This window comes from Mya arenaria, chromosome 2 (genome assembly GCF_026914265.1).
Source record: "Mya arenaria isolate MELC-2E11 chromosome 2, ASM2691426v1".
NCBI classification, from domain to species: Eukaryota; Metazoa; Mollusca; class Bivalvia; order Myida; family Myidae; genus Mya; species Mya arenaria.
Window position 1 is genome coordinate 32,184,446 of NC_069123.1, and position 26,612 is coordinate 32,211,057.

Below are 26,612 nucleotides of genomic sequence, written 5' to 3' on the forward strand. Positions count from 1 at the left end.
TGAAAGACATCATTTCCAAGCAAATTATTTTCATCCTTTTAAAAGTTGAACAAAATTCCTTTTGTAATTAACTGAACATTGACAACATAATTCATTATCAAAATATCTTTTCAGTCGTCAGAGAAGTCTCAACTTGACGAGTCTGTTGATTCAAAACCTAAAGACGTTCCTGCCATCATACTTTCCCAAGTTAGTGAAGAGAGAACAAGAAGTCCAGACGACTCGTTGCCTGTGCTTGAACCAGTCCAATCATCACCCAAGACTGGTTCATCAAACTCATCACCTACGCATTCCCCACCAAGAAAGCGCTCGCCCGAAACGGATCCAGAGACTTCTGATTGGATGTCCCAATCCTCGGGTTCACCAATTTCCTCGTTTCATGATAGAATTCATGAGCCACATACTCCCGAAGTTTCTCTAGAGGCGGACTATTTAATTAAAGAGACAATTAGTAAACAAGTTGAAGAGGCTTTTAGACCTCGTCCTGAAGGGATGCAAAACCCGGATAGTCCTAGTTCACATGGTAGTAGAATTCCTGTACGAGTAAAAGACGATGAACCTCAAAGGTTGAATGGAAGCCCAAGTAGATTAGAAGGTGAAATGAACAAAGAACAAAGTGTTTCTAGTAGGAAAATTACTATAAAAGTGCAAAGACCTAGAAGTCCAAATAGTATTATGGCTGAAGCTCGTGCTAGACAGGAACAGGAAAGAGAAAGAAAAAAAAGAGAAAAAGGGGAGCAAGAAAAACTAAGGGAAAGAGAAAGAGATGAACCAGTCATGACTGGTAGCGCAAGTGAGGGTGGGGATATATCTGAATCTGGAATAAGACCGAGGCATACCTTTGATACAGAGCCAGTTAAATCTGATGAGGAGGATTTAGTTAGGCCAAAACCTAATGTACCTATCTTTTCTCAAATTAACGGTGATGGTGTACCTGTTTTCGTGATGCCAGGAAAGAAACATGATATGGAGTTACTGTTAGAAGCTCTCAGACATGCAAGGACTGAAGCAAGTGTAAACGATCAGTTGATTCAGAGTGGTCCGTCCGATGATCCGGAATTTAGGAAAGTTGTGGATAAGAATATAGAGCAACTCGAAGCTCAGCTGGCTGCTGTGAAAGCTCAGTCTAAAGAATTGTTTGATGAAGATGCTGTTTCGCATAAGGAAGAATCAAGGGGTCGAACAATGAGGAAAGAATCGCCTCCTTCTAGAAGAAGTGCAGGTAGAAGCCCGCCAAGAGGAATTCTTGACGTTATGGCCAATCAGAATATTGAACATGAGGAAACTTCACCAAAGGTCGTTGATGAGGATAGGGAAAGATCATCTCCGCATGGAATTCTTAGAAATAGATTGAGATCACCTACAGATCATGTAAGAAGATACAACACAGATAGGGAGAGGGTACGAGAAGGGTCACACAGCCCAGATAAAAGGCCAAGGTCACCATTTCAGAATGGTTTAGATATGGATGGTGAACAAGATGCTGATAAGAGATTGATTAAGTTTTTAACCAACGAAATTGAAAATATGAAGTTAAAAATGGCTGTCCTTGAGCAGAAAAGTGATCGAAAAGAACGGGCTCAGAGTCCATTTAGTGTTGGGCCCAGGGTTTCCAGTGGGCTTCCAGATCGAGAGAGAGACAGGAGCCCAGCTCAAATCAGTTCTCGGGCTCGGGCACGCATGAGTGAATATGGAGAAGGCTACTCTCCTGTAAGGAGGCCAAGATCAACTGACCTTATTGGAGAAATGAGGTCAAGGTCACCAAGATTTGATAGTCCACCAAGAACATCTTCAAGGTCACCCACTAGATCCCCTGTAAGCATGTTTAGGTCTAGAACACCGGATTTCAATGCAAGGGAGAGAAGTAGAGCTTTATCACCATCAGCAAGAGTATTAAGTTTACAAGATTTGTCTACCTCCATAAATGATGATATTGATGGTAATTTAACATTTTCACCCGCAAGTGGAGCGAGACCTGTGAATCTCGGATACAGCAGCCCCATAAGGAAAGTAAACGATGAAATTTGGGGCTATGGTCAAACAGATGAAGAGTATTATGCCGACACTGCCAAATATGAAGAATGGAAGAAATTGATCTCCAGAGAGGCATGTACTGATGAAGATAATTTAGAACTGAAGCAAGCGTTAGCATCAGCCCTTGTTGAGTTGAATATAGTACAAGCCAAGCTTAAAAACGCTAACTCTGATATTAAAAATAAGATGGCTAAGACCAACGATGTGTTGAACGATTGCCGCGCGCAGATATCAAAGTCGCAAGCAGAAAACGCAGACCTGAGATCGCAAATTGAGCGGGAAAAAAGCAAGGCAGAGTCACAAGATTTACGCATTAGAGAAATGGAGAAGAATCTGCATGAAGCAAAAACGACACAGGATGACAAATCTTTGGAGCTGGAAGAATCGGTCATTACGTTAAAAGGTCAGTAAATTTTGCAATTTTTTTTTTTTAATAAATAAACTCAGCTTTCTGAAGGCATTTTCACAAACTAAGAAACATGGGAAATGCCATGAAGTAATGGTCAAAAGTTGTTGTATGTATCAAAAAATGGTTTGATGCGATACAGTGGCATGAAAATTTATTTGGTGTAAGTACAAACTTACAACTTTTACTTTTTTGGTTGTCTACACATAATACTGTGGAAAGTGTAACCCTTATATTTACCGCTTCATCTGATTACAATCAATTACCGCTGACTGCTGATTTACTGCAAACATTTATTCGAAAAGTTGAGGTATACTGGCTTCTCATTGGACAAAAGAAATATGTCGACCACTAAAGGGTACTACAGTAGTGCAGAATCAGTAATATGAGTAGGAAAGGTTAAAAGATCCTTCTTTATTTCTTTTCGCTAGGTACTTTTTCACTTTCACCTCTCCAAATCTATTTATTTTATTAGACAGCCTTATAAGAGTTGGAGCAAGTAAAAAAAAAATGGAAGAAAAATATATTTTCTCGAAATATCTTTCCCTTAATGAAATAAATCCAAAACTAAATAAGTCAGCTTATTCTAAGCGCCCTGGTATCTTACCAATAGACTGGGCCTAAGACTGAAAAGATTTTCTAAGGGAGATAATATTGTAACGGTCCGCTGTAGGTGTCGGATGTGCGTTCATAATAATGTAACGGTCCGCTGTAGGCGGCGCAAGTGCGTTCATAGTATAACATTCTTTTGAAGACGGAAGTACATTCATAGTATGTATGTTTACTTGTTTGGTAATATGCAAGTTAGCAAAACCCCAGCTCCGTGTGGATTGAGAATTTACTGTATACAAATACTAGTGGAGCCCTTTGGGGTCGAGCATGCTTTTCTCTGTAGGGATCTGTTAGCCTTGTTGACTTGCACGTTACAATATTAAGTTCATGTAAATCGTATCAATGAAAGGTTAAAATTATAACGTGCTGAAACATTTATTCTAAACTCATATGATTCAACGCTTTAATAAAAGTGCAGTAAAATTTAAACAGCTCTTATAAAAACGATCAATATTCGATGTGTCATTCACATGTTTTTTTTATAAAAAAATAATTATTGATGCGAATAACAATGTAATAATGAAGTTATTTTAGCTTTTATTGTGGTATAAGCATGTTTAATGATTGTAAAAATAATGCAATTATTTTTAAATTTTATATTGAAAATCTTAATAGCTTTTAAATTGTCGACAATTTAAGTACATGAATTGCTTGACAAGATATTGTACCTGATGTTCAAAATTGTCTTTGTTATACAAATAATGACGACAAAAATCACATCACCACATCTATTGGATTCCAATATCTGTGTACATAGATGTTCATAATGTTGAAGTATGGTTAATAAATAATTAGACGTGTCTAACACCTTTGTAAACATTATAGATTATTTTGGTTGAAAATTAAGTATATTAATGATAAAACAAAGCCACTTTGGTCTTCTTCTCTGGTATTTTAATTCTTGTGGTTATTTATTTAAAAAGATTGAGTGATATAATATCTGTATACAGGCTTGTATCAGCTTGAATTTTTTGTACTTCAAAAATATCTTTTTTAACCCAACAACTCTTAAAGGCACACATTATACCGGTAGGTTGATTGCAAACATTTTTTTTTTAATTCTAATGTTAATTATCATGTTTAATTTATTTGACTTTAATGATCAAAACAAAAAGCGTATAATTTTGGTATAGATAAAAACAATATCGGCCATTATAGAAAAAAAATTGATTAAAAACTACGTGGCCACAAATTCTCCAGTCTAAAAATCGCCAAAATATCTCTTACGTTTTTTTATCTGTACCTAAAGCGTGTGCATTTTTTTTGTTTTGATCATTAAAGTAAAATGAGTTAAACAGGATAATGCATTAAAATTAAAAAAAATTAAAATTGGCATGAACCTATATTGTGCGCCTTTAAAATCACATTCTGATTCTTATAGTTAAGATGTACTAAAATCATATTACAGTAATTTTATCACATTAATGTGTCTACAGATTGCATCTGATACAATTTAATAAAAGAAAAAAAAAATTTTCGGCACTTTGAGAAGTTTTCGTATTTGCTCACGGATTTGTTACTAGTGTCAAAATATTATGAGTGTTTGATCAAAATACAATGGACACAGAAAACTTGTCAAATATTTGCCAATTAGTAGAGATTTGAAAGTGTTTAATTGCAATTTAGTTACAACATGTTTTCAAGTGTTCATGAGAGCTTCTTGTTTAATGACCGTTTTAAGTCGGCGACGCAAATGCAAGCCTTGTTAAAAAAGGATTCGTTCGGAAAAAGAAACTCTTTCAGCATACGTGAAAATGGTTTTGAAAATCAGTTTAATTATAGGAAAACCCCTGCAAAAAATGAGAAGTTTGGAATAGATACCGGATCTATGAAACCTCAAAGGAAAAATAAGTGTATTTATCGGGCTGATGAAGATATAACTTCTGATCTTCAGTTGAAATCAGACTTATTTTCCATGAGTTGTCTTTCGGATAGGAAAGTTTATTTTCAAAAGTGTTCTACAAGTTCTGGAAGCGACTTACAAAATATAAGCTTAATCGATGACATACTGAGCCAATCTTCAAAAATTAGTAGTATTTGTAATCTTGATGCTAAGCCAAATATGTCAGATAAATACTCGAACATCAATAACGCTTTGTCATTATCTGATACCCAAAAGTATCCAGCAAGGTCATACTTGGTGACAGAAAAATGGAAACCTAACAAAAATGGACCAAACAATATAGCAAAAAATATCGGAAAGGGTCAAAACAGAATGTTTGGGAAAAACTTAATGATGGAACATCATGGGAATTTAGACTTGGATAAGAAAACATTCTGGGATTCTTCGGGTGTGGAAACTTGGCAAAAGGATTTGGATAAGGAATTAAAGAAATTGACAAAAGGTATTTTAACATATACTGTACATAGCTTAATCAAAAGAAGTTCATTATGGGATTCTGCTAATCCCTAAAGTGAAGGATTTGCCATATCAATAATCGTAAAAAAAATCGGTCCACGTACAATTATTTGGACTAATACTTTGCTGTATATGCTTTTTTAAGATCACAGTTCGTGAAGGTGTTTTCAAAAAAGTACCATTTATTGCTGTATGCTTTGTTGAGATCACAGTTTGAGATTGGTTCTTAAAATTGTTAATATGGTAGGTCATACCACAGACCATAGATTGTTACAATCAAAATTGTTCCATATATTTTGAATAAAATGGTCTTCCTTTACTGCAGTAACTAGGTTTGTGATATTACGCATCGGTGGAATATTATTATGTTTCTATGGGGGAGAATACATCGATCTGAAGAAGTTTCGGGGTGTGGGTTGAAGAAGTTTTTTGGGGGTAGGGGGACACATCTAATTGAAGAAGTTTCTGCGCTCAATTATCACCAAGACTTCTCAAGTTTGATTCCTAGCCTGGGGGCATATGAGTTTGGTGGGTTGTAACCACCTTTACAAAATCATTTCCTTGGTTTACACCAAATAACTCGAAAACATACTCTTATAGTCACATCAAGCAAATGAGCGTTTCATTATCAATTAATGAATAAGTTTAAACTACATGTAGGTGTAAATGTGAACCTTTAATGTCTATTCCAGGCATTGTGGACCTAGACAAGTCACAGATGTCACATCTCGAAGATGATAACGACAAACTACGGAAACGCATCTCCGAATTCCAACGAGAAAATATCAAGTTGCGAGAGGTAAAGTTTGCTTGTCACATTTACCTTTTATTAAGGCCTTACTTAAAAATAATGTGTATGCCATTGTATATCATCTATATTTTTAAGGACATTTTTGAAGTCCTGTTCATCATCATAAATTGCTGTTTTTTTTCGAGTCCTTAAAGCTGCATTCTCACAGGTTGAATGTTTTGACAAGTTTTATATTTTTTGTCTTGGAACGAGCCAATTTTTGCAAAAAAGCATCGCAGGCTTTCATATTTGTGTTTAAAAATTGATGTTTTATGCATTTTTCTTAAAAAGCTCTTTTAGCCATAAAACATTAATTTTGGCACTGAAATATGAAAATCTGCAATCTGATCTTTTGTCAGCTGCCTTATGCTCTGGTTGTTAGATATTTATGCAAAATATTGGCTCATTCCATGATAAAAAATAAAAAAAAGTTGTCAAAAGGGTAAATCTGTGAGAGTGCAGCTTTAAATTTTAAAAAGGCCAACAAATGTTTGACTATTTAAATGCCTAACTTTTTGCAATTGCAAAGCGATTTTTCCAAGGATGGCCACAATGGTTGACTTTTGTTGTAAACATCCTTAAATTGTATAAGTATTGACAACCTGAAATTCCATTCTCCCTACCCCCTCCTTAACATAGAAAATAGTTTTCACCCATAGTAATTCAGTAATAATTAAAACATTGTAATGAAAAATGTAATTTGTAAAGACAAAGATAATAATTTACTATCAGAATTATGAATTAAGTTTTTTAAATATGGTGAAAGAATTATAATACTGATAAAAAAAGATATGTTATTAATTATTTTAATGAAGGGTACCGGTATAACCCAAAAAGTAAGATATTTTTGTATAAATTCATTTTCATTTTTGTGGTATTTGTATAGATCTCTTCATATGCTTTGAAGGTAAATTCAAGTACAACCTGTCTGGATTTTTCAGCACATATAATATGGAATCTGGCACATACATGTATCACTCTAACTCAATGAATATTAATGTTTGGAGGAAAATTGGTTTACACTCTACTAACGTTTAGAAAATATGTCGAGTATAGAATAGCACTAGGGTAGTGGTTTGTACCTTGGTAATATGGTAGCAGCTTGACCTCACGTTTAAAGCTGCACTCTCACAGACTGACCATAAATTCATAATTGACAGCTTTTTTAGTTTTGTCTTTGAATGAGCCAATTTTTGCTTTAATGTCTGCAATTCAGTGATTTAAGTCTGCAGGCAAAACATCAGATCGCAGTTTGTCATATTTAAGTTTGAGAATTTATGTTTTATGGCTAAAAGCTTTACTAACGCTTTCAGAAAAAAATAAATTCTGGACAGTTTTCCAAATAATTGAGATCTGTTCTATTGTGAGTTATCTTATATGACTAAATTGAAGGCATTAGTACCAAAATTAGCTGATTATGAGACAAAATTTTACAAAAATGTCAATCTGTGAGAGTGCAGCTTTGTCCCTGAGATGTTTTTTTCTCCTAAGTAATGAAAACATTAATTGCAGCACAATTTTTGAGGCCCTGATAAATGATATTTTATACCATGACCATAATTGCTGCACACTGTCAGAGGCCCTGCTAAAATATATTTTATCCATCATCATAATTTGGGCTCTCTCTTCGATGCCCTGATAAATGATATTTTATTCCATGAGATTTTATTCCATAACCATAATTGCTGCACAATTTCGGGGGCCCTGATTTAACATACTTTAGAATAACTTGTGTGAATGAAATTGGAAATAAAAAAGCTGAGTTCATTTATTATTAAAAATAAATTTGGAATGGGGGCCTCACATATTTGTATCAGTGATGGGTGAAATAAGGCTTATCTATGAGAATGTGTTAGCTTCTTGTAACAAAAAAGGATATTTTACTATAAGCAACTTGAAAGGCTGATCCTTAGGGCGTTTTTGTTGGTAATAAACTAGTTTCGGTTTTATATTGGTTTCATGAACTGTGTATTTGTAGTTTTTTGAAACTTTCGAAACCCCCTCCAGAGGGTTGGTTCGTTTCATCAAAAAACTAGCTCCTTTTGAAAAAACAACATGGTGGACAGTGATCAAACACGTGTGTTGAAACACCATTTTTGTTAGAACTGTCAAACAACCATTTGTGGTATCAATGTTTTGAAGAAGTTCAGAAATAAAGGCTGAAAGCAGAAGTTCAATCATGTTGTTCATGCATTTGTTACTTCCAGCAAAACTTTCAAAACAGGTTCCCAAACCACCGAAACCATTGAAACCATAAATGAAACTTGTTTGGTATTAAAAAAAACCTCTTAGTAGATGCACTTTCTTTCATTATATATAAACATTCAATCTTTCTTTAAATTTGAATGATTATTGATTAATGTTAGCCAATGACAATCTTTTATGTAGATAAATGAAAGTAAATTTTGTTTTTGCACATGATGATCACAAGAAGCATAGCGAATTTGCAAAATTGAAAAAATTCACTTCAGTCAAATCAGATTTCGGTAGAGGTTTTTTGCCCTCATTTTTCCGAGCACCTCCACTTTTCATCAAGTAAAATCAGCTTATACAGCTATTTGAAGTGACCAATTAATCACCCAACCATCCATTTATTTCCACACCAGTGTTACTAATATCAAGATAAAAAACAACGTATCTTTTTGCTTTTTAACTTATGTGATGAAAAATTCTGGTAATCCATCAAGAATGACCATTATTGGGTCTCGTTTGACTGATTATGTCTGAAGTTCTCGATCATCAGTCACATTGACATATCTTTCTAGAAAGAAATAGTATTTATTGTCAATTCTATACATTCAAAAAAGGACTTATAATGTCGTATTTTTCAGGACTTCAATGAACTAAAGATCTACAATGACAAAGCCCAAACAACAATAAAGGATCTCAGATCTTGTTTGGAAGATGCTCGAACAGAAAGAGCACAGCTTGTCGCAGAGGTTAAAAAACTCAAAGAGCAAGATACTAACCACAAAATTAACTCTATCGTCAATGGCTACACTGAAAAGGGTCTCTATGAGGCTGCTGAAAAGGATCATATGGTGGAAAGGTCAAGATCAAGGTCAGTGTCCCCTTCTCCGGCCAGATTTGCTCAGAGAAGCTCATCCCCGGTAATGTCAAGGTCAATCACCCCTATGAGGTCATTTAGTCCAGTTAGAATTGCTGAACCCAGTTACCCCACTTATACACCAATGTCAAGGTCACAGACACCAACTCCTAGTAGTTGTAGTTATGACGATGTCTTACCAGGTTTCAAAGATGGCCATGAGATTTATCCACACAGAAGAACATTGTCATATGTAAAGAAATTTGGCTCAACCAATGATGTTTCTTCTTCTCAAGTTGACCTTGATGACCCTGAATTACAAGAATTTCTTAAACCAAGGGCCAAATTTGGTTATGATCTTGACAATGATAACCAGCTAGCAGAAGAAAGTGGCCATTTTGCAAAAAGGAAACTTTTGTACAGTCCTTATATGGATAAAGACTTCAAACCAAAGTCCCAGCAGAATGGTTATGTTATTGAAATGGACAAGCCTCTTCCAGAGAGCAAACATCCATACCAACACACTAGTCAACAGAGGTTATCATTAGAGGAGGAAATTGAAAGCAAGAAATTTATGATGGCCCTAGATTCTGCTGTCAAACAAACCCCAGCTCAGCTTGCCCAGCAGCGCTTCCTACAAGAGCTTGACCACTCTGCAACAGATGAACAACCATCCCCTGATCGTTGGCGCAGTCCTTCAAGGGGTATTCTTAAGAATACTAAGAGTGCTCATAACATGTCCATCAAGGAAAACATGCCTCTACGGTCAGTTGAGTCAAGGTCATATTCTCCTTCAGTGAGAACAGGCAAATCCTATTCTCCTGATAGAACCCCAAGGTCATTTACTCCAAATACAAGGTCATACACTTCTCAGTCACCTGTAAGTAGGTCATATGGCTCTCCGACTGCCCATAGTGCCCAGTCAAGGTCATTTTCTCCAGCAACTGATAGGAATAGATCCCAGTCACCAAGAAATGTAGGTCAAAGATCCTTCTCACCTGGGTCAAGGTCATATTCACCAAATGATAATTACCGAGGCAACACTATCCGAGACAGCGGCTACAGTACACCAACATCATCCAACAATCGATATCGAGTCAACAATCGACCACGCACACCTACAAGACAAAATGAGTAAGTAACTGATTTATAAGCAGCGTGAACACCGATTTTTATCCCGCCCAAATAAATTGTATGCCTACAAGTACCTTGTCATAGATTTGATTTGCCATCGACCTTCATGTAATCTGTCTTACCTGTGTGATCTAATGTATGCTATAATGCACATTCCCTTAAATGTTTAACATTTTCTTCAAAGGCAAAAATAACTTTTGTGGAAATTACAGCAGTTATTTTACTTCATTTTCCTTTTTTGGTGGAAATCATTCAACTGAGTTTCATAAAGACATACAAAATAAAAGGGGCGGTTTCAATAAACTTTAGTCGTAAACTCAAATTATTTATTGCTAGATATTTGTGTGAATTGAACCTAGCCTGTATTAAAAATGGACGCAAAGTTGAGGAAATAAAAATAATTAATGTGTTGCCATTTGTGACCTTTGCCTTTAATACGTTACGTTACGACTAAAATTCTTGATTGAAACGGCTACTGGGATAATAAAATTAAAAGGTGAGATAAAATATTAAATTGCCGATCAAATATTTGATAGAAATCACTCCATAATTTTTGCAGAGGCAAGAAACCGACTGGACTTCTTTCTGATGAAGAACGACGGTATGCCGATCTGCTGATCGAGAAATATACAAGGCAACATATAATCAACCTTCCTGTAACCTCTAGTTAGCGTTTAGTGTGGTGTAACCTAGGTAATCTGTCTTTTGGGAACTAACATTCCTTCCCATCCCTTATTTTCCCTGATTTTTTTGAAAATTCAAATGTGAGTTTAGGGCGCACAATATTGGTTGATGTAAAGAAAAAAGAAAAAGAATATTTCAATGCATTAATTTTTTTACTCATTGGATTTAAATGATCAAACCAAAAGGGTTTATAATTTGTGCACAGATAAAATATATTAGCTACTGGTATATTTTTGTACTTTATAACTGGGGAATTAGAAATTAAAAAAATTGACATCAACTTAAATTGTGCGCCATTAGAGACCAATAATTTCAGTCTAAAGAAAAGAGAATGAATATGATCTTACATGAGGTGCCTTATATTAATTTTGAGCAAATTTAATGACTTCTCCGTAACCAGTTTAATAAAATTATGTGTTTAAATGGCAGGAATGTAAGATTTTTTCTATCACATGACACATTTATCGCCAAAGATTTTATTCATTGTTCTGTAAAAAGATTGACATTAAATAAGTATGGCAAAATAATGATGATGTCAAATTGTATTACACCACAAAGTGTAATATAAAAATATGTAACACTTGTACTGCAATCAAAACATGCACGGTCATGGGATAAAATATTATACTATGTGATCATTTAATGTGATAAAAGACAAGCAAGTTTTTATTATAACATTGTGCATTATTTTGTTACAATAAATATGGGTTATTATTTGCAATTGAAAATTAAATTAAAATTATTAATATAACTTGACATTAGGATTAAGACTTCTTAGAATATATTCTACATTTTCAGCCAGTGAAATTGCAGATAAGCAATCATTCAGTACTTAGGCTTAATCGATTTCAACTTTCGCGGGTGTTTAAAGGTCCGCCTACTGCCACTCATCTGATATACATGACCTGTGTCAGATTTTGCATTGACAAATATCTCGGCCAATAAGGTAGTTTTCTAAGACAGATGAACTGAAGAAATATTTTAATGATTAAGAAGGGCTTATTCGCTTCGCTCACTCCACTCACACTTAATCATTAATTTATTACTTCATGTTGTCTAACTGTCTAAAATCATTCCCAAATGGCTAATTACATATTTGTGAACAAAAAATTTATTAAAACTATTACGAAGCGCACATTTTCAGTCATGATTGAGGTTTTGTGGTAACTGATTCTAGATAAAACCGGATTAAATCAACTTTGTCTTGTGACAATTCATAACATTTTTTTTTTCTTGTATAAAACCAGAATATAATTGATTGCTTTTGAGCCGATTGCCTAAATCGTACTTGGAAACTTTCTTTCTGCCATCTGTTGATTGTGATTTGGACATTGCGAGCAATTTCTTAGATATTTGAATTATTTTTAGTTTTTTTTTATATACAATTTTGGTGTTAATGATAAAACTGTATTACAATGATTTTTAGAGCTAGACTTAATTGTCATATATACTGAATAAAACTATGATTTTTAAATACAAACATGTTTTTATTAAATGAAGTAAACTAGTTAATATATACAGGCAAAATAAAACTACTGAATTTATAATAAATGAAATAAAACAGTACATATGCACCCAAGCAAAATACAAGATTTTTCTCAATTGTTCATATGCTTTTCTCAGTACTCGGAAATATTATCTGCTCTTGTGAACTTTTGGGCAAGGATGTCAATCTGTTCTAATTTCTGTTCTTAATTTTCTTCCCTTTGTCTTAAATATATTTGGGATTTGGAAGAATATAAAAAAATAAAATAACAGAATTGTCTTTATACTTATGGTAGTTGATTTTTTTAGTGTAGGTCACGCTGAGTAGCGCTCCTATTTTGCTATTATAACAAAAAAAAGTCCAGGTTGCCTCAAATTTTTAAGCTCAATATTATCCTTACTGTTAATGGAGAATCTTTCATGGAAACAATAAAATGCTTTTCTGATGTCAAAGTAATTGAAAAAAAACTTCAAATTTTGCATAAAAATCATTTTTTTGATTATTTTATTTCAGCCATGAAGTAATTAATATTCAGGAGTGCTACAAGAAAAGCCATTGTAATGAACCCAGTGACCTTTGGTGCTGACCTTGACCTTTCATGACCTTGACTGGAAAAGGTCATTTCCATGGCAACAGAACACTGTGGCAGCAGCATGATAGATAATTTATTCATTTCCTTATTGTTGTAATAAAATATAAATATAAATAGGATTCAAAAGGAAAATATTAAGACATGTGATAAATATGATCATGCAAAATCTATGTACATGTAGAATAATTAAGTAGTTTTAATTGGCTGTTTTCTAAAATTAAAATAATAATTTTTGATAGAATGATCAAATAAATGTATCGAATAATTACAAATTGACATCACTATTTATTTATAAATTGTTTTGTTTTTGTTTATTTATTGGCCAGAGTGAGTGGTTTTAGGTACATTTAATATACACATGTAGATAATTATATAGCATTTTTTTATAGTATTTTTATTTTAAATAGTGTACTTTTGAGCTGCCATTTGTTTTAGCATATTTTAGTTTCTTTATTTACAAAGCGCATGTGATATAAATGTTTTAGGTTTGATCTTCAAATCATGAAATGTTTTCTTTTTTCTTATTTTTTATGAATTAAAATCATAATAGAACTTCAGATTTGTACTATTTTGATTTAGATTTTTCACATAGGCACTTTACTATTCCAACAGTACAGTGTTAGAGTTTGAAAAAATGCATGTTTTTATACACGTCAGCACATTTTGCACCTGTGATATATGTGTTTGTGATATTTGTTAGTGATATCTGATTTATTGTTATTGATATCTGATTTATCGTAATAAATTATCTCTACTTTTGAATTTTATTTATGATGAGAGTGAGTAATATACAGATTTATGTATTCCTGATAATGGTATCAAAAGAAGGGATATCTAAATATGTGATATTTTTGTTCATGATATCTGAGTTAGTGATATCTGTGTTGATGATTTCTTGCTGTGGAATCAGGTTAATGATATCTGATTTATGATATCTATTTATAGAATCACAAAGCGATATCAGATTTATAATGGATATTTAAAAAATCATGTTGGTGATATCAGATTTATGATATCCGTTTATAGAATCATGTTAGTGATATCTTATTTAAGATATCTATTTATAGAATAATGTTTGTGATATCTTATATGTTATCCCTTTTGATATATGTAGTTATGATATATATTTACATATAGAATTTTCTTAGAGATATCAGATTTATGATATCCTATTTTATGGAATGTAGGTTAGTGATATTCTAACATTATCTAAGTTATTGAGTTCATGTCAAAGTAAGGTATCGGCAAACACTTTTTGTGTATTACAGTTCCTACTTTTTTACTGATTTAGCCATTTTGGACCGAAATTTAAACAAAAAATAAACAATTTCTGGCAAAGTTTAAATCGGTCCAGACTGGCTAATTGTCGTTTTTAAGAAGCCCTGCCCTATAGAGTTTAATGCTTAATACTGATGCCTATATAAGGATATAACAAGGTTTTATATTTCTTTAAGATTCACTCATTCAGATTTTTTTTTTAAATTCTACAGCATCTATTATTGTTATTATTCCCATACCTATTTGCAGCTAAGAGATCAACGACCTTTAAGAGCTCTTATATGATATTAGAGTTTTATACATTTAACCTTTTTTGTTTTAAATTTTATTTAAGGTATTTATGGTACATTCAAATGCTTTTCGGATGAAATGGATGTTAGTTATACCATAAATCTTGAACCATCATTCACAAACAAGAATTGATGGTAGATTAATCAGTCACACAACTATGGAAAATAAATGGGTCAATGATCAAAGTGATTAAGACATTTAGGTCATTGTAATAATTATTTTTCCTTGATATTCTTTACATTAATCTATTACTCATATATAATTGTAACAAAAATATATGTTTTACTAGTAAGTGATGGTGATGCTTTTCTATGTGAAACGGAATGTATATTGAACTGCAGTATACATTTTACCAAAACAAAGTCTGTGCTTAAAGAATATGCTGACTGCCCCATGTTATTGTCCAATCAAAAGGCTCGATTTCCAATTCTTCATGTGGACATAATTTTCCTTTTTCTCTGCCTGTGCAAAATCGATAATCTTTATCATCATCTAAATAGGTTAGAACTTGCATCGAAATTTTCTATATGAGTTCTTACATATTTAGGATTTAAAAAAAGCTTTATAACAAAATTGATTTGAAAAGTCATAATAAATAATTGTACTTAGTAAAGAAAATGGTTGCACCTTACGAGAATAATTGATCACGTATTAAATGGATTAGTTAAAATTAACCTATGTCATCTTGCACTAAAGTTTTTCTTGTTTGTTATTGAAATGTATGACTAGAGCAGTGAAAGTTCTAAATGACATTAAATAAATCAGGAGATAGGACCTTTACGCTTTCAGCCCCTAATGTGCTGAATCATTTAATGTATCTTTACCTTTTTTTGCACTCTGGGACTATTTAATTTCAAGGATTTTGGTCATACCTTGAATCATCTAAAATCTGTGTAAACATCACAACAAAATCAGGATTAATTGATTATTTTTATTTCCTCAAAGTCATATTTATTTTCGATGCTTGCTAAATTTCAATTCACAAAAATATGTAGCAAAATAATGAAACAATGACACTATAATAATTTTTGGATTAATATAAGCCTAATAATTTCTATTTACAACTATAGTTGACTTAAGGGTCTTTATTAAACAGCCCCTTGATGTGTTACAATTTGATTATGTGTACGGTAGTTACAATTTAAAGGAAAAATGCATTGTAAAGTTATAGAATTGTTTGTTTGTTTTCGATTTTGCTTATATTTGTTGCCTGTAATATTTTAAGCAAAGTATTTACATATTTATCATAGAGTATTATTTTCTTGCAAATAAACACGTTTTAGAAAATAAACTGTTTGATCTTTTGTGGTTTTGTTGTACTTAAATGCCTTGTAACCGTCAGAAACGTGACTTAAATGCTAAATGTTTACACAAAAGTAGTTCATTCATTGTTTCTTGCATACTGGACGTGTGTTTCCGGTCATGTGACCAGTGCTGGAAAAACCCATCTTACATACCACATGTAAGATGAGTCACATGCAACAACGCGCCACTTCTTATTTCATTTATTGTATGGTTTATGAAAAAAATATTATGCCATTTTTATAAAGCGCAATCAAATACATATGTTTGCAAGACTTTTACTTAAAATTGAACATAGATAATCGTTAAAAACGCTATTTTTAGTTATTCAAAATTACTGCGCTCTATGATGTCGGTAAACAACGTCGCATGCGCTTTTTGGTGTAATAGTACAAAAGTTTGTTTTCAACGTCTTTTTTTCTTCCAACGTGCCCTCGGGTCGGATTTTTCTATCCGTACCGGAAATACATGATAGATACTTATATTATTTCTTGTTTTTCTTACTGCAAACCCCAACATTTTTTGTCAGAGAAAAAATATGAATTATTATAGATAAACTTGTAGCCAAACATTTCTTGGGGTGGCACGCCACCAATCTGCATAATGGATATTCCTTGTATCTGTTAGATATAAATAGCTCATAAACTGTGAGAAGCACAGTCGAATAGCAAACAATACATTTTGCGCTATACAAATACATTTTTGTATTCATTTGTATCCACAAAAACATTAAATCTTTACATTGAAGAGTAACAACAAGTTGATTAATACATACTGCCACATGTTAGCAAAAATTAAGACCATACTATCAAATCTTAGCAGTAATAGAGGCCATATTGTCATATGCTAACAGTAACGTAGGCCATATTGTCATAAATCATGCCTCCAACATAAATGACGCGACACCATTGGTCCAGGACTGATCACACGGTGACCCCATATTTTTCCATATTGGGTCACCAAACTTATATCGTACCGAAATGGCATCTATTTTCCGATTCTGATGAATATATGTAACAGGTTGTCAAAGTGATATATATTTTAAAGGGTTAGTAGGTGACCCGATATGGGATATACGGGGAGCAGGAAACCATATAAGGGTTCGAGCTTTACTCTCACCTGATATGGTTTCCTTTGCCCCATATATCCCATATCCGGCCCCTACTAACCCCATAACTTATAATGCTAACACTAATGAAGGCCATATTGCCACATGTAAGCAATAATATAGATCATAATGTCACATGTTAGCAATAATTTAGATTGTAATGTCACATGCTGGCAAAAATATAGGTCAATATGTCACATGTAAGCAATAATATAGGTTATAATGTCACATGTAAGCAATAGTATAGGTCATAATGTCACATTGAAGCTATAATATAGGTCATAATATCACATATAAGCAATTATGTAGGCCATACTATCAAATGGTAGCAATAATGTAGGCAATACTATCAAATGTAAGCAATGATGTAGGACATACTATCAAATGTAAGCAATAATGTAGGACATACTATTAAATGTTAGCAATAATGTAGGCCAGACCACCAAATGTAAGCAATTATGTAGGCCATACTACCAAGTGTTGCCAATAATATAGGGAATATTATCAAATGTAAGCAATAATGTAGGCCATACTACCAAAAGTTAGCAATAATGTAGGCCATACTACCAAGTGTTGCCAATAATATAGGCAATACTATCAAATGTAAGCAATAATGTAGGCAATACTATCAAATGTTAACAAAAATGTTGGCCATACTGTCAAATGTAAGCAATAATGTAGGCCAAACTATCAAATGTAAGCAGTAATGTAGGCAATACTACAAAATGTTAACAATAATATAGGCCATACTATCAAATGTTAGCAATAATGTAGGCAATACTATCAAATGTAGGCAATAATGTAGGCCATACTATCAAATGTTAGCAATAACGTAGGAAATACTATCAAATGTAAGCAATAATGTAGACAATACTACCAAATGTTAGCAATAATGTAGGCAATACTATCAAATGTAGGCAATAATGTAGGCCATACTACCAAATGTTAGCAATAATGTAAGCAATACTATCAAATGTAGGCCATACTATCAAATGTTAGCAATAATGTAGGAAATACTATCAAATGTAAGCAATAATGTAGACAATACTATCAAATGTTAACAATAATGTAGGCCATACTATCAAATGTTAGCAATAATGTAGGCCATACTATCAAATGTAAGCAATAATGTAGGCCATACTACCAAGTGTTGCCAATAATATAGGGAATACTATCAAATGTAAGCAATAATGTAGGCAATACTATCAAATGTTAACAAAAATGTTGGCCATACTGTCAAATGTAAGCAATAATGTAGGCAATACTATCAAATGTTAACAATAATGTAGGCCATACTATCAAATGTGAGCAATAATTTAGGCAATACTATCAAATCAAAGCAATAATGTAAACAATACTATCAAATATTAAGAATAATATAGGCCATACTATCAAATGCTAGCAATAATGTAGGCAATACTATCAAATGTAAGCAATAATGTAGGCAATGCTATCAAATGATAACAAAAATGTTGGCCATACTGTCAAATGTAAGCAATAATGTAGGCAATACTATCAAATGTAAGCAGTAATGTAGGCAATACTACCAAATGTTAACAATAATGTAGGCCATACTATTAAATGTTAGCAATAATGTAGGCCATACTATCAAATGTGAGCAATAATGTAGGCCATACTATCAAATGGTAGCAATAATGTAGACAATACTACAAAATGGTAGCAATAATGTAGGCCAGACCACCAAATGTTAGCAATAATGTAGGCCATACTATCAAATGGTAGCAATAATGTAGGCCATACTATCAAATGTGAGCAATAATGTAGGCCATACTATCAAATGGTAGCAATAATGTAGACAATACTACAAAATGGTAGCAATAATGTAGGCCAGACATCCAAATGTTAGCAATAATGTAGCCCATACTATCAAATGTTAGCAATAATGTAGGCCATACTATCAAATGTGAGCAATAATGTAGGCCATACTATCAAATGGTAGCAATAATGTAGACAATACTACAAAATGGTAGCAATAATGTAGGCCAGACCACCAAATGTTAGCAATAATGTAGGCCATACTATCAAATGGTAGCAATAATGTAGGCCATACTATCAAATGTGAGCAATACTGTAGGCAATACTATCAAATGGTAGCAATAATGTAGACAATACTACAAAATGGTAGCAATAATGTAGGCCAGACATCCAAATGTTAGCAATAATGTAGCCCATACTATCAAATGTTAGCAATAATGTAGGCCATACTATCAATAATGTAGTTAAAACTATCAAATGTAAGCAATAATGTATGCAATACTTTCAAATGTTAACAATAATGGAAGCCATACTGTCATAAGTAAGCAATGATGTAAGCAATACTATCAAATGTTGACAATAATGTAGGCAATACTATCAAATGTAAGCAGTAATGTAGGCAATACTACCAAATGTTAACAATAATGTAGGCCATACTATTAAATGTTAGCAATAATGTAAGCAATACTATCAAATGGTAGCAATAATGCAGGCAATACTATTAAATATAAGCAATAATGTAGGACATACTATCAGATGTAAGCAATAATGTAGGCAATACTATCAAATGGTAGCAATAATGTAGGCCATACAATCAAATCTTAGCAATAAAGTAGGCCATACAATCAAATGTTAGCAATAATATAGGCCATACTATCAAATGTTAGCAATAATATAGGCAATACTACGAAATGGTAGCAATAATGTAGACCAGACTACCAAATGTAAGCAATAATGTAGGACATATTATCAAATGTAAGCAATAATATAGGCCATACTATCAAATGTAAGCAATAATGTAGGCAATACTATCAAATATTAACAATAATATAGGCCATACTATCAAATGCTAGCAATTATGTAGGCAATTCTATCAAATGTAACCAATAATGTAGGCAATGCTATCAAATGATAACAAAAATGTTGGCCATACTGTCAAATGTAAGCAATAATGTAGGCAATACTATCAAATGTAAGCAGTAATGTAGGCAATACTACCAAATGTTAACAATAATGTAGGCCATACTATTAAATGTTAGCAATAATGTAGGCCATACTATCAAATGGTAGCAATAATGTAGACAATACTACAAAATGGTAGCAATAATGTAGACAATACTACAAAATGGTAGCAATAATGTAGGCCAGACCACCAAATGTTAGCAATAATGTAGGCCATACTACCAAATGTAAGCAATAATATAGGCCATACTATCAAATGTAAGCAATAATGTAGGCCATACTATCAAATGGTAGCAATAATGTAGGCCATACTACAAAATGGCAGCAATAATGTAGGCCATACTATCAAATGGTAGCAATAATGTAGGCCAGACCACCAAATGTTAGCAATAATGTAGGCCATACTATCAAATGGTAGTAATAATGTAGGCCAGACCACCAAATGTTAGCAATTATGCAGGCCATACCATCAAATGTTAGGAATAATGTAGGCCATACTATCAAATGGTAGCAATAATGTAGGCCATACTATCAAATGTTAGCAAAAATGTACGCAATACTACAAAATGGTAGTAATAATGTAGGCCAGACATCCAAATGTTAGCAATAATGTAGCCCATAATATCAAATGGTAGCAATAATGTAGGCCATACTATCAATAATGTAGTTAAAACTATCAAATGTAAGCAATAATGTATGCAATACTTTCAAATGTTAACAATAGTGGAAGCCATACTGTCATAGGTAAGCAATGATGTAAGCAATAATATCAAATGTTGACAATAATGTAGGCAATACTATTAAATGTTAGCAATAATGTAAGCAATACTATCAAATGGTAGCAATAATGCAGGCAATACTATTAAATGTAAGCAATAATGCAGGACATACTATGAAATGTAAGCAATAATGTAGGCAATACTATCAAATGTAAGCAATAATGTAGGCCATACTATCAAATGTTAGCAATTATGTAGGCAATTCTACGAAATGGTAGCAATAATGTAGACCAGACTACCAAATATAAGCAATAACATAGGCCATACTATCAAATGTAAGCAATAATGTAGGCCATACTATCAAATGTAAGCAATAATGTAGGCAATACTATCAAATGGTAGCAATAATGTAAGCTATACTACCAAATGGTAGCAATAATGTAGGCAATACTATCAAATGGTAGCAATAATGTAGGCAATACTATCAAATGGTAGCAATAATGCAGGCAATACTATCAAATGTAAGCAATAATGTAGGACATACTATCAAATAAAAGCAATAATGTAGGCAATACTATCAAATGGTAACAATACTGTAGGCAATACTATCAAATAGTAACAATAATGCAGGCAATACTATCAAATGTAAGCAATAATGTAGGACTTACTATCAAATAAAAGCAATAATGTAGGCAATACTATCAAATGGTAGCAATACTGTAGGCAATACTATCAAATGGTAGCAATAATGTAGGCCATACTATTAAATGGTATCAATACTGTAGGCCAAACTATCAAATGGTAGCAATAATGTAGGCCATACTATTAAATGTTAGCAATAATGTAGGCCATACTATCAAATGGTAGCAATAATGCAGGCCATACTATTAAATGTTAGCAATAATGTAGGCCATACTATCAAATGTAAGCAATAATGTAGGACATACTGTCAAATGAAAGCAATAATGTAGGCAATACTATCAAATGGTAGCAATACTGTAGGCAATACTATCAAATGTTAGCAATAATGTAGGAAATACTATCAAATGTAAGCAATAATGTAGGCAATACTATCAAATGGTAGCAATACTGTAGGCAATACTATCAAATGTAAGCAATAATGTAGGCAATACTATCAAATGGTAGCAATACTGTAGGCAATACTATCAAATGGTAGCAATAATGTAGGCCATACTATCAAATGGTAGCAATAATGTAGGCCATACTATCAAATGGTAGCAATAATGCAGGCAATACTATCAAATGTAAGCAATAATGTAGGACATGCTATCAAATGTAAGCAATAATGCAGGCAATACTATCAAATGGTAGCAATACTGTAGGCCATACTATCAAATGGTAGCAATAATGTAGGCCATACTATCAAATGGTAGCAATAATGCAGGCAATACTATCAAATGTAAGCAATAATGTAGGACATACTATCAAATTTAAGCAATAATGCAGGCAATACTATCAAATGGTAACAATAATGTAGGCCATACTATTAAATGTTAGCAATAATGTAGGCCATACTATCAAATGGTAGCAATAATGCAGGCAATACTATCAAATGTAAGCAATAATGTAGGACATACTATCAAATGTACGCAATAATGTAGGCAATACTATCAAATGGTAGCAATACTGTAGGCCATACTATTAAATGTCAGCAATAATGTAGGCCATACTATCAAATGGTAGCAATACTGTAGGCCATACTATTAAATGTTAGCAATAATGTAGGCCATACTATCAAATGGTAGCAATAATGCAGGCAATACTGTCAAATGTAAGCAATAATGTAGGACATACTATCAAATGTAAGCAATAATGTAGGACATACTATCAAATGTAACAATAATGTAGGACATACTATCAAATGTAAGTAATAATGTAGGGTATACTATCAAATGGTAGCCATAATGTAGGCCATACTATCAAATGTTAGCAATAATACAGGCAATACTATCAAATGGTAGCAATACTGTAGGCCATACTATCAAATGGTAGCAATACTGTAGGCAATACTATCAAATGTAAGCAATAATGTAGGCTATACTATCAAATGGTAGCAATAATGTAGGCCATACTATCAAATGTTAGCAATAATGTAGGCCATACTATCAAATGTTAGAAATAATGTAGGCCATACTACCAAATGGTAGCAATAATGTAGGCAATACTATCAAATGGTAGCAATAATGTAGGCCATACTTTCAAATGTAAGCAATAATACAGGCAATACTATCAAATGGTAGCAATAATGTAGGACATACTATCAAATGTAAGCAATAATACAGGCAATACTATCAAATGGTAACAATAATGTAGGACATACTATCAAATGGTAGCAATAATGTAGGCCATACTATCAAATGTTAGCAATAATGTAGGCCATACTATCAAATGTTAGCAATAATGTAGGCCATACTATCAAATGGTAGTAATAATGTAGGCAATACTATCAAATGGTAGCAATAATGTAGGCCATGCTTTCAAATGTAAGCAATAATACAGGCAATACTATCAAATGGTAGCAATAATGTAGGACATACTATCAAATGTAAGCAATAATACAGGCAATACTATCAAATGGTAACAATAATGTAGGACATACTATCAAATGGTAGCAATAATGCAGGCTATACTATCAAATGGTAGCAATAATGCAGGCTATACTATCAAATGTTAGCAATAATACAGGCAATACTATCAAATGGTAGCAATAATGTAAGACATACTATCAAATGGTAGCAATAATGTAGGCCATACTATCAAATGGTAGCAATAATGTAGGCCAGATTACCAAATGTAAGCAATAATGTAGGCCATACTATCAAATGTTAGCAATAATGTAGGCCATACTATCAAATGTAAGCAATAATGTAGGCCATAATATCAAATGTTAGCAATAATGCAGGTTATACTATCAAATGTTAGCAATAATGCAGGCCATACTATCAAATGTTAGCAAAATGCAGGCTATACTATCAAATGTAAGCAATAATGTAGACCATACTATCATATGTTAGCAATAATGCAGGCCATACTATCAAATGTTAGCAATAATGCAGGCCATACTATCAAATGTTAGCAATAATGCAGGCTATACTATCAAATGGTAGCAATAATGTAGGCCATACTATCAAATGTTAGCAATAATGCAGGCTATACTATCAAATGGTAGCAATAATGTAGGCCATACTACCAAATGTTAGCAATAATGCAGGCTATACTATCAAATGGTAGCAATAATGTAGGACATACTATCAAATGTAAGCAATAATGCAGGCCATACTATCAAATGTAAGCAATAATGTAGGCCATACTATCAAATGGTAGCAATAATGTAGAACATATTATCAAATGAGAGCAATAATGTAGGCCATACTATCAAATGTTAGCAATAATGTAGGCCATACTATCAAATGTTAACAATAATGCAGGCCATACTATCAAATGTTAGCAATAATGCAGGCTATACTATCAAATGGTAGCAATAATGTAGGCCATACTATCAAATGTTAGCAATAATGTAGGCCATACTATCAAATGTAAGCAATAATGTAGGACATACTATCAAATGTAAGCAATAATGTAGGCCAAACTATCAAATGTTAGCAATAATGTAGGCCATACTATCAAATGGTAGCAATAATGTAGGCAATACTACGAAATGGTAGCAATAATGTAGGCTAGACTACCAAATGTTAGCAATAATGTAGGCCATACTATCAAATGTTAGCAATAATGTAGGCCATACTATCAAACGGTAGCAATAATGTAGGCAATACTACGAAATGGTAGCAATAATGTAAGCCAGACTACCAAATGTTAGCAATAATATAGCCCATACTATCAAATGTTAGCAATAATGTAGGCCATACTATCAAATGTGAGCAATAATGTAGGCCATACTATCAAATTGTAGCAATAATGTAGACAATACTACAAAATGGTAGCAATAATGTAGGCCAGACCACCAAATGTTAGCAATAATGTAGGCCATACTATCAAATGGTAGCAATAATGTAGGCCATACTATCAAATGTGAGCAATAATGTAGGCCATACTATCAAATGGTAGCAATAATGTAGACAATACTACAAAATGGTAGCAATAATGTAGGCCAGACATCCAAATGTTAGCAATAATGTAGCCCATACTATCAAATGTTAGCAATAATGTAGGCCATACTATCAATAATGTAGTTAAAACTATCAAATGTAAGCAATAATGTATGCAATACTTTCAATGTTAACAATAATGGAAGCCATACTGTCATAAGTAAGCAATGATGTAAGCAATACTATCAAATGTTGACAATAATGTAGGCAATACTATCAAATGTAAGCAGTAATGTAGGCAATACTACCAAATGTTAACAATAATGTAGGCCAGACATCCAAATGTTAGCAATAATGTAGCCCATACTATCAAATGTTAGCAATAATGTAGGCCATACTATCAAATGTGAGCAATAATGTAGGCCATACTATCAAATGGTAGCAATAATGTAGACAATACTACAAAATGGTAGCAATAATGTAGGCCAGACATCCAAATGTTAGCAATAATGTAGCCCATACTATCAAATGTTAGCAATAATGTAGGCCATACTATCAATAATGTAGTTAAAACTATCAAATGTAAGCAATAATGTATGCAATACTTTCAATGTTAACAATAATGGAAGCCATACTGTCATAAGTAAGCAATGATGTAAGCAATACTATCAAATGTTGACAATAATGTAGGCAATACTATCAAATGTAAGCAGTAATGTAGACAATACTACCAAATGTTAACAATAATGTAGGCCATACTATTAAATGTTAGCAATAATGTAAGCAATACTATCAAATGGTAGCAATAATGCAGGCAATACTATTAAATGTAAGCAATAATGTAGGACATACTATCAGATGTAAGCAATAATGTAGGCAATACTATCAAATGGTAGCAATAATGTAGGCCATACAATCAAATCTTAGCAATAATGTAGGCCATACAATCAAATGTTAGCAATAATATAGGCCATACTATCAAATGTTAGCAATAATATAGGCAATACTACGAAATGGTAGCAATAATGTAGACCAGACTACCAAATGTAAGCAATAATGTAGGACATATTATCAAATGTAAGCAATAATATAGGCCATACTATCAAATGTAAGCAATAATGTAGGCAATACTATCAAATATTAACAATAATATAGGCCATACTATCAAATGCTAGCAATTATGTAGGCAATTCTATCAAATGTAACCAATAATGTAGGCAATGCTATCAAATGATAACAAAAATGTTGGCCATACTGTCAAATGTAAGCAATAATGTAGGCAATACTATAAAATGTAAGTAGTAATGTAGGCAATACTACCAAATGTTAACAATAATGTAGGCCATACTATTAAATGTTAGCAATAATGTAGGCCATACTATCAAATGGTAGCAATAATGTAGACAATACTACAAAATGGTAGCAATAATGTAGACAATACTACAAAATGGTAGCAATAATGTAGGCCAGACCACCAAATGTTAGCAATAATGTAGGCCATACTACCAAATGTAAGCAATAATATAGGCCATACTATCAAATGTAAGCAATAATGTAGGCCATACTCTCAAATGGTAGCAATAATGTAGGCCATACTACAAAATGGCAGCAATAATGTAGGCCATACTATCAAATGGTAGCAATAATGTAGGCCAGACCACCAAATGTTAGCAATAATGTAGGCCATACTATCAAATGGTAGTAATAATGTAGGCCAGACCACCAAATGTTAGCAATTATGCA

General features: G+C 32.8%; 1 protein-coding gene across 7 annotated transcripts in view; it reads left to right on the top strand.

The window, feature by feature from the left end:
* The window catches only part of LOC128242741 (uncharacterized), a 41,896-nt gene extending 25,880 nt beyond the window's left edge, over nucleotides 1-16,016 (top strand). For 4 of the 7 annotated variants that reach the window (XM_052960015.1, XM_052960037.1, XM_052960058.1 and 1 more), the window contains 6 exons: nucleotides 115-2,437; nucleotides 6,104-6,210; nucleotides 7,088-7,108; nucleotides 9,033-10,381; nucleotides 10,941-10,982; nucleotides 13,065-16,016. In XM_052960015.1, coding sequence (XP_052815975.1) covers nucleotides 115-2,437; nucleotides 6,104-6,210; nucleotides 7,088-7,108; nucleotides 9,033-10,381; nucleotides 10,941-10,982; nucleotides 13,065-13,137 — 3,915 coding nt within the window. In that variant the 3' untranslated portion in view covers nucleotides 13,138-16,016. Of the gene's footprint in view, nucleotides 1-114; nucleotides 2,438-6,103; nucleotides 6,211-7,016; nucleotides 7,038-7,087; nucleotides 7,109-9,032; nucleotides 10,382-10,940; nucleotides 11,075-13,064 lie in introns of all 7 variants that reach the window. The other 3 variants (XM_052960019.1, XM_052960027.1, XM_052960048.1) reach the window with 3 other exon arrangements.
* Nucleotides 16,017-26,612: the final 10,596 nt, after the last annotated feature.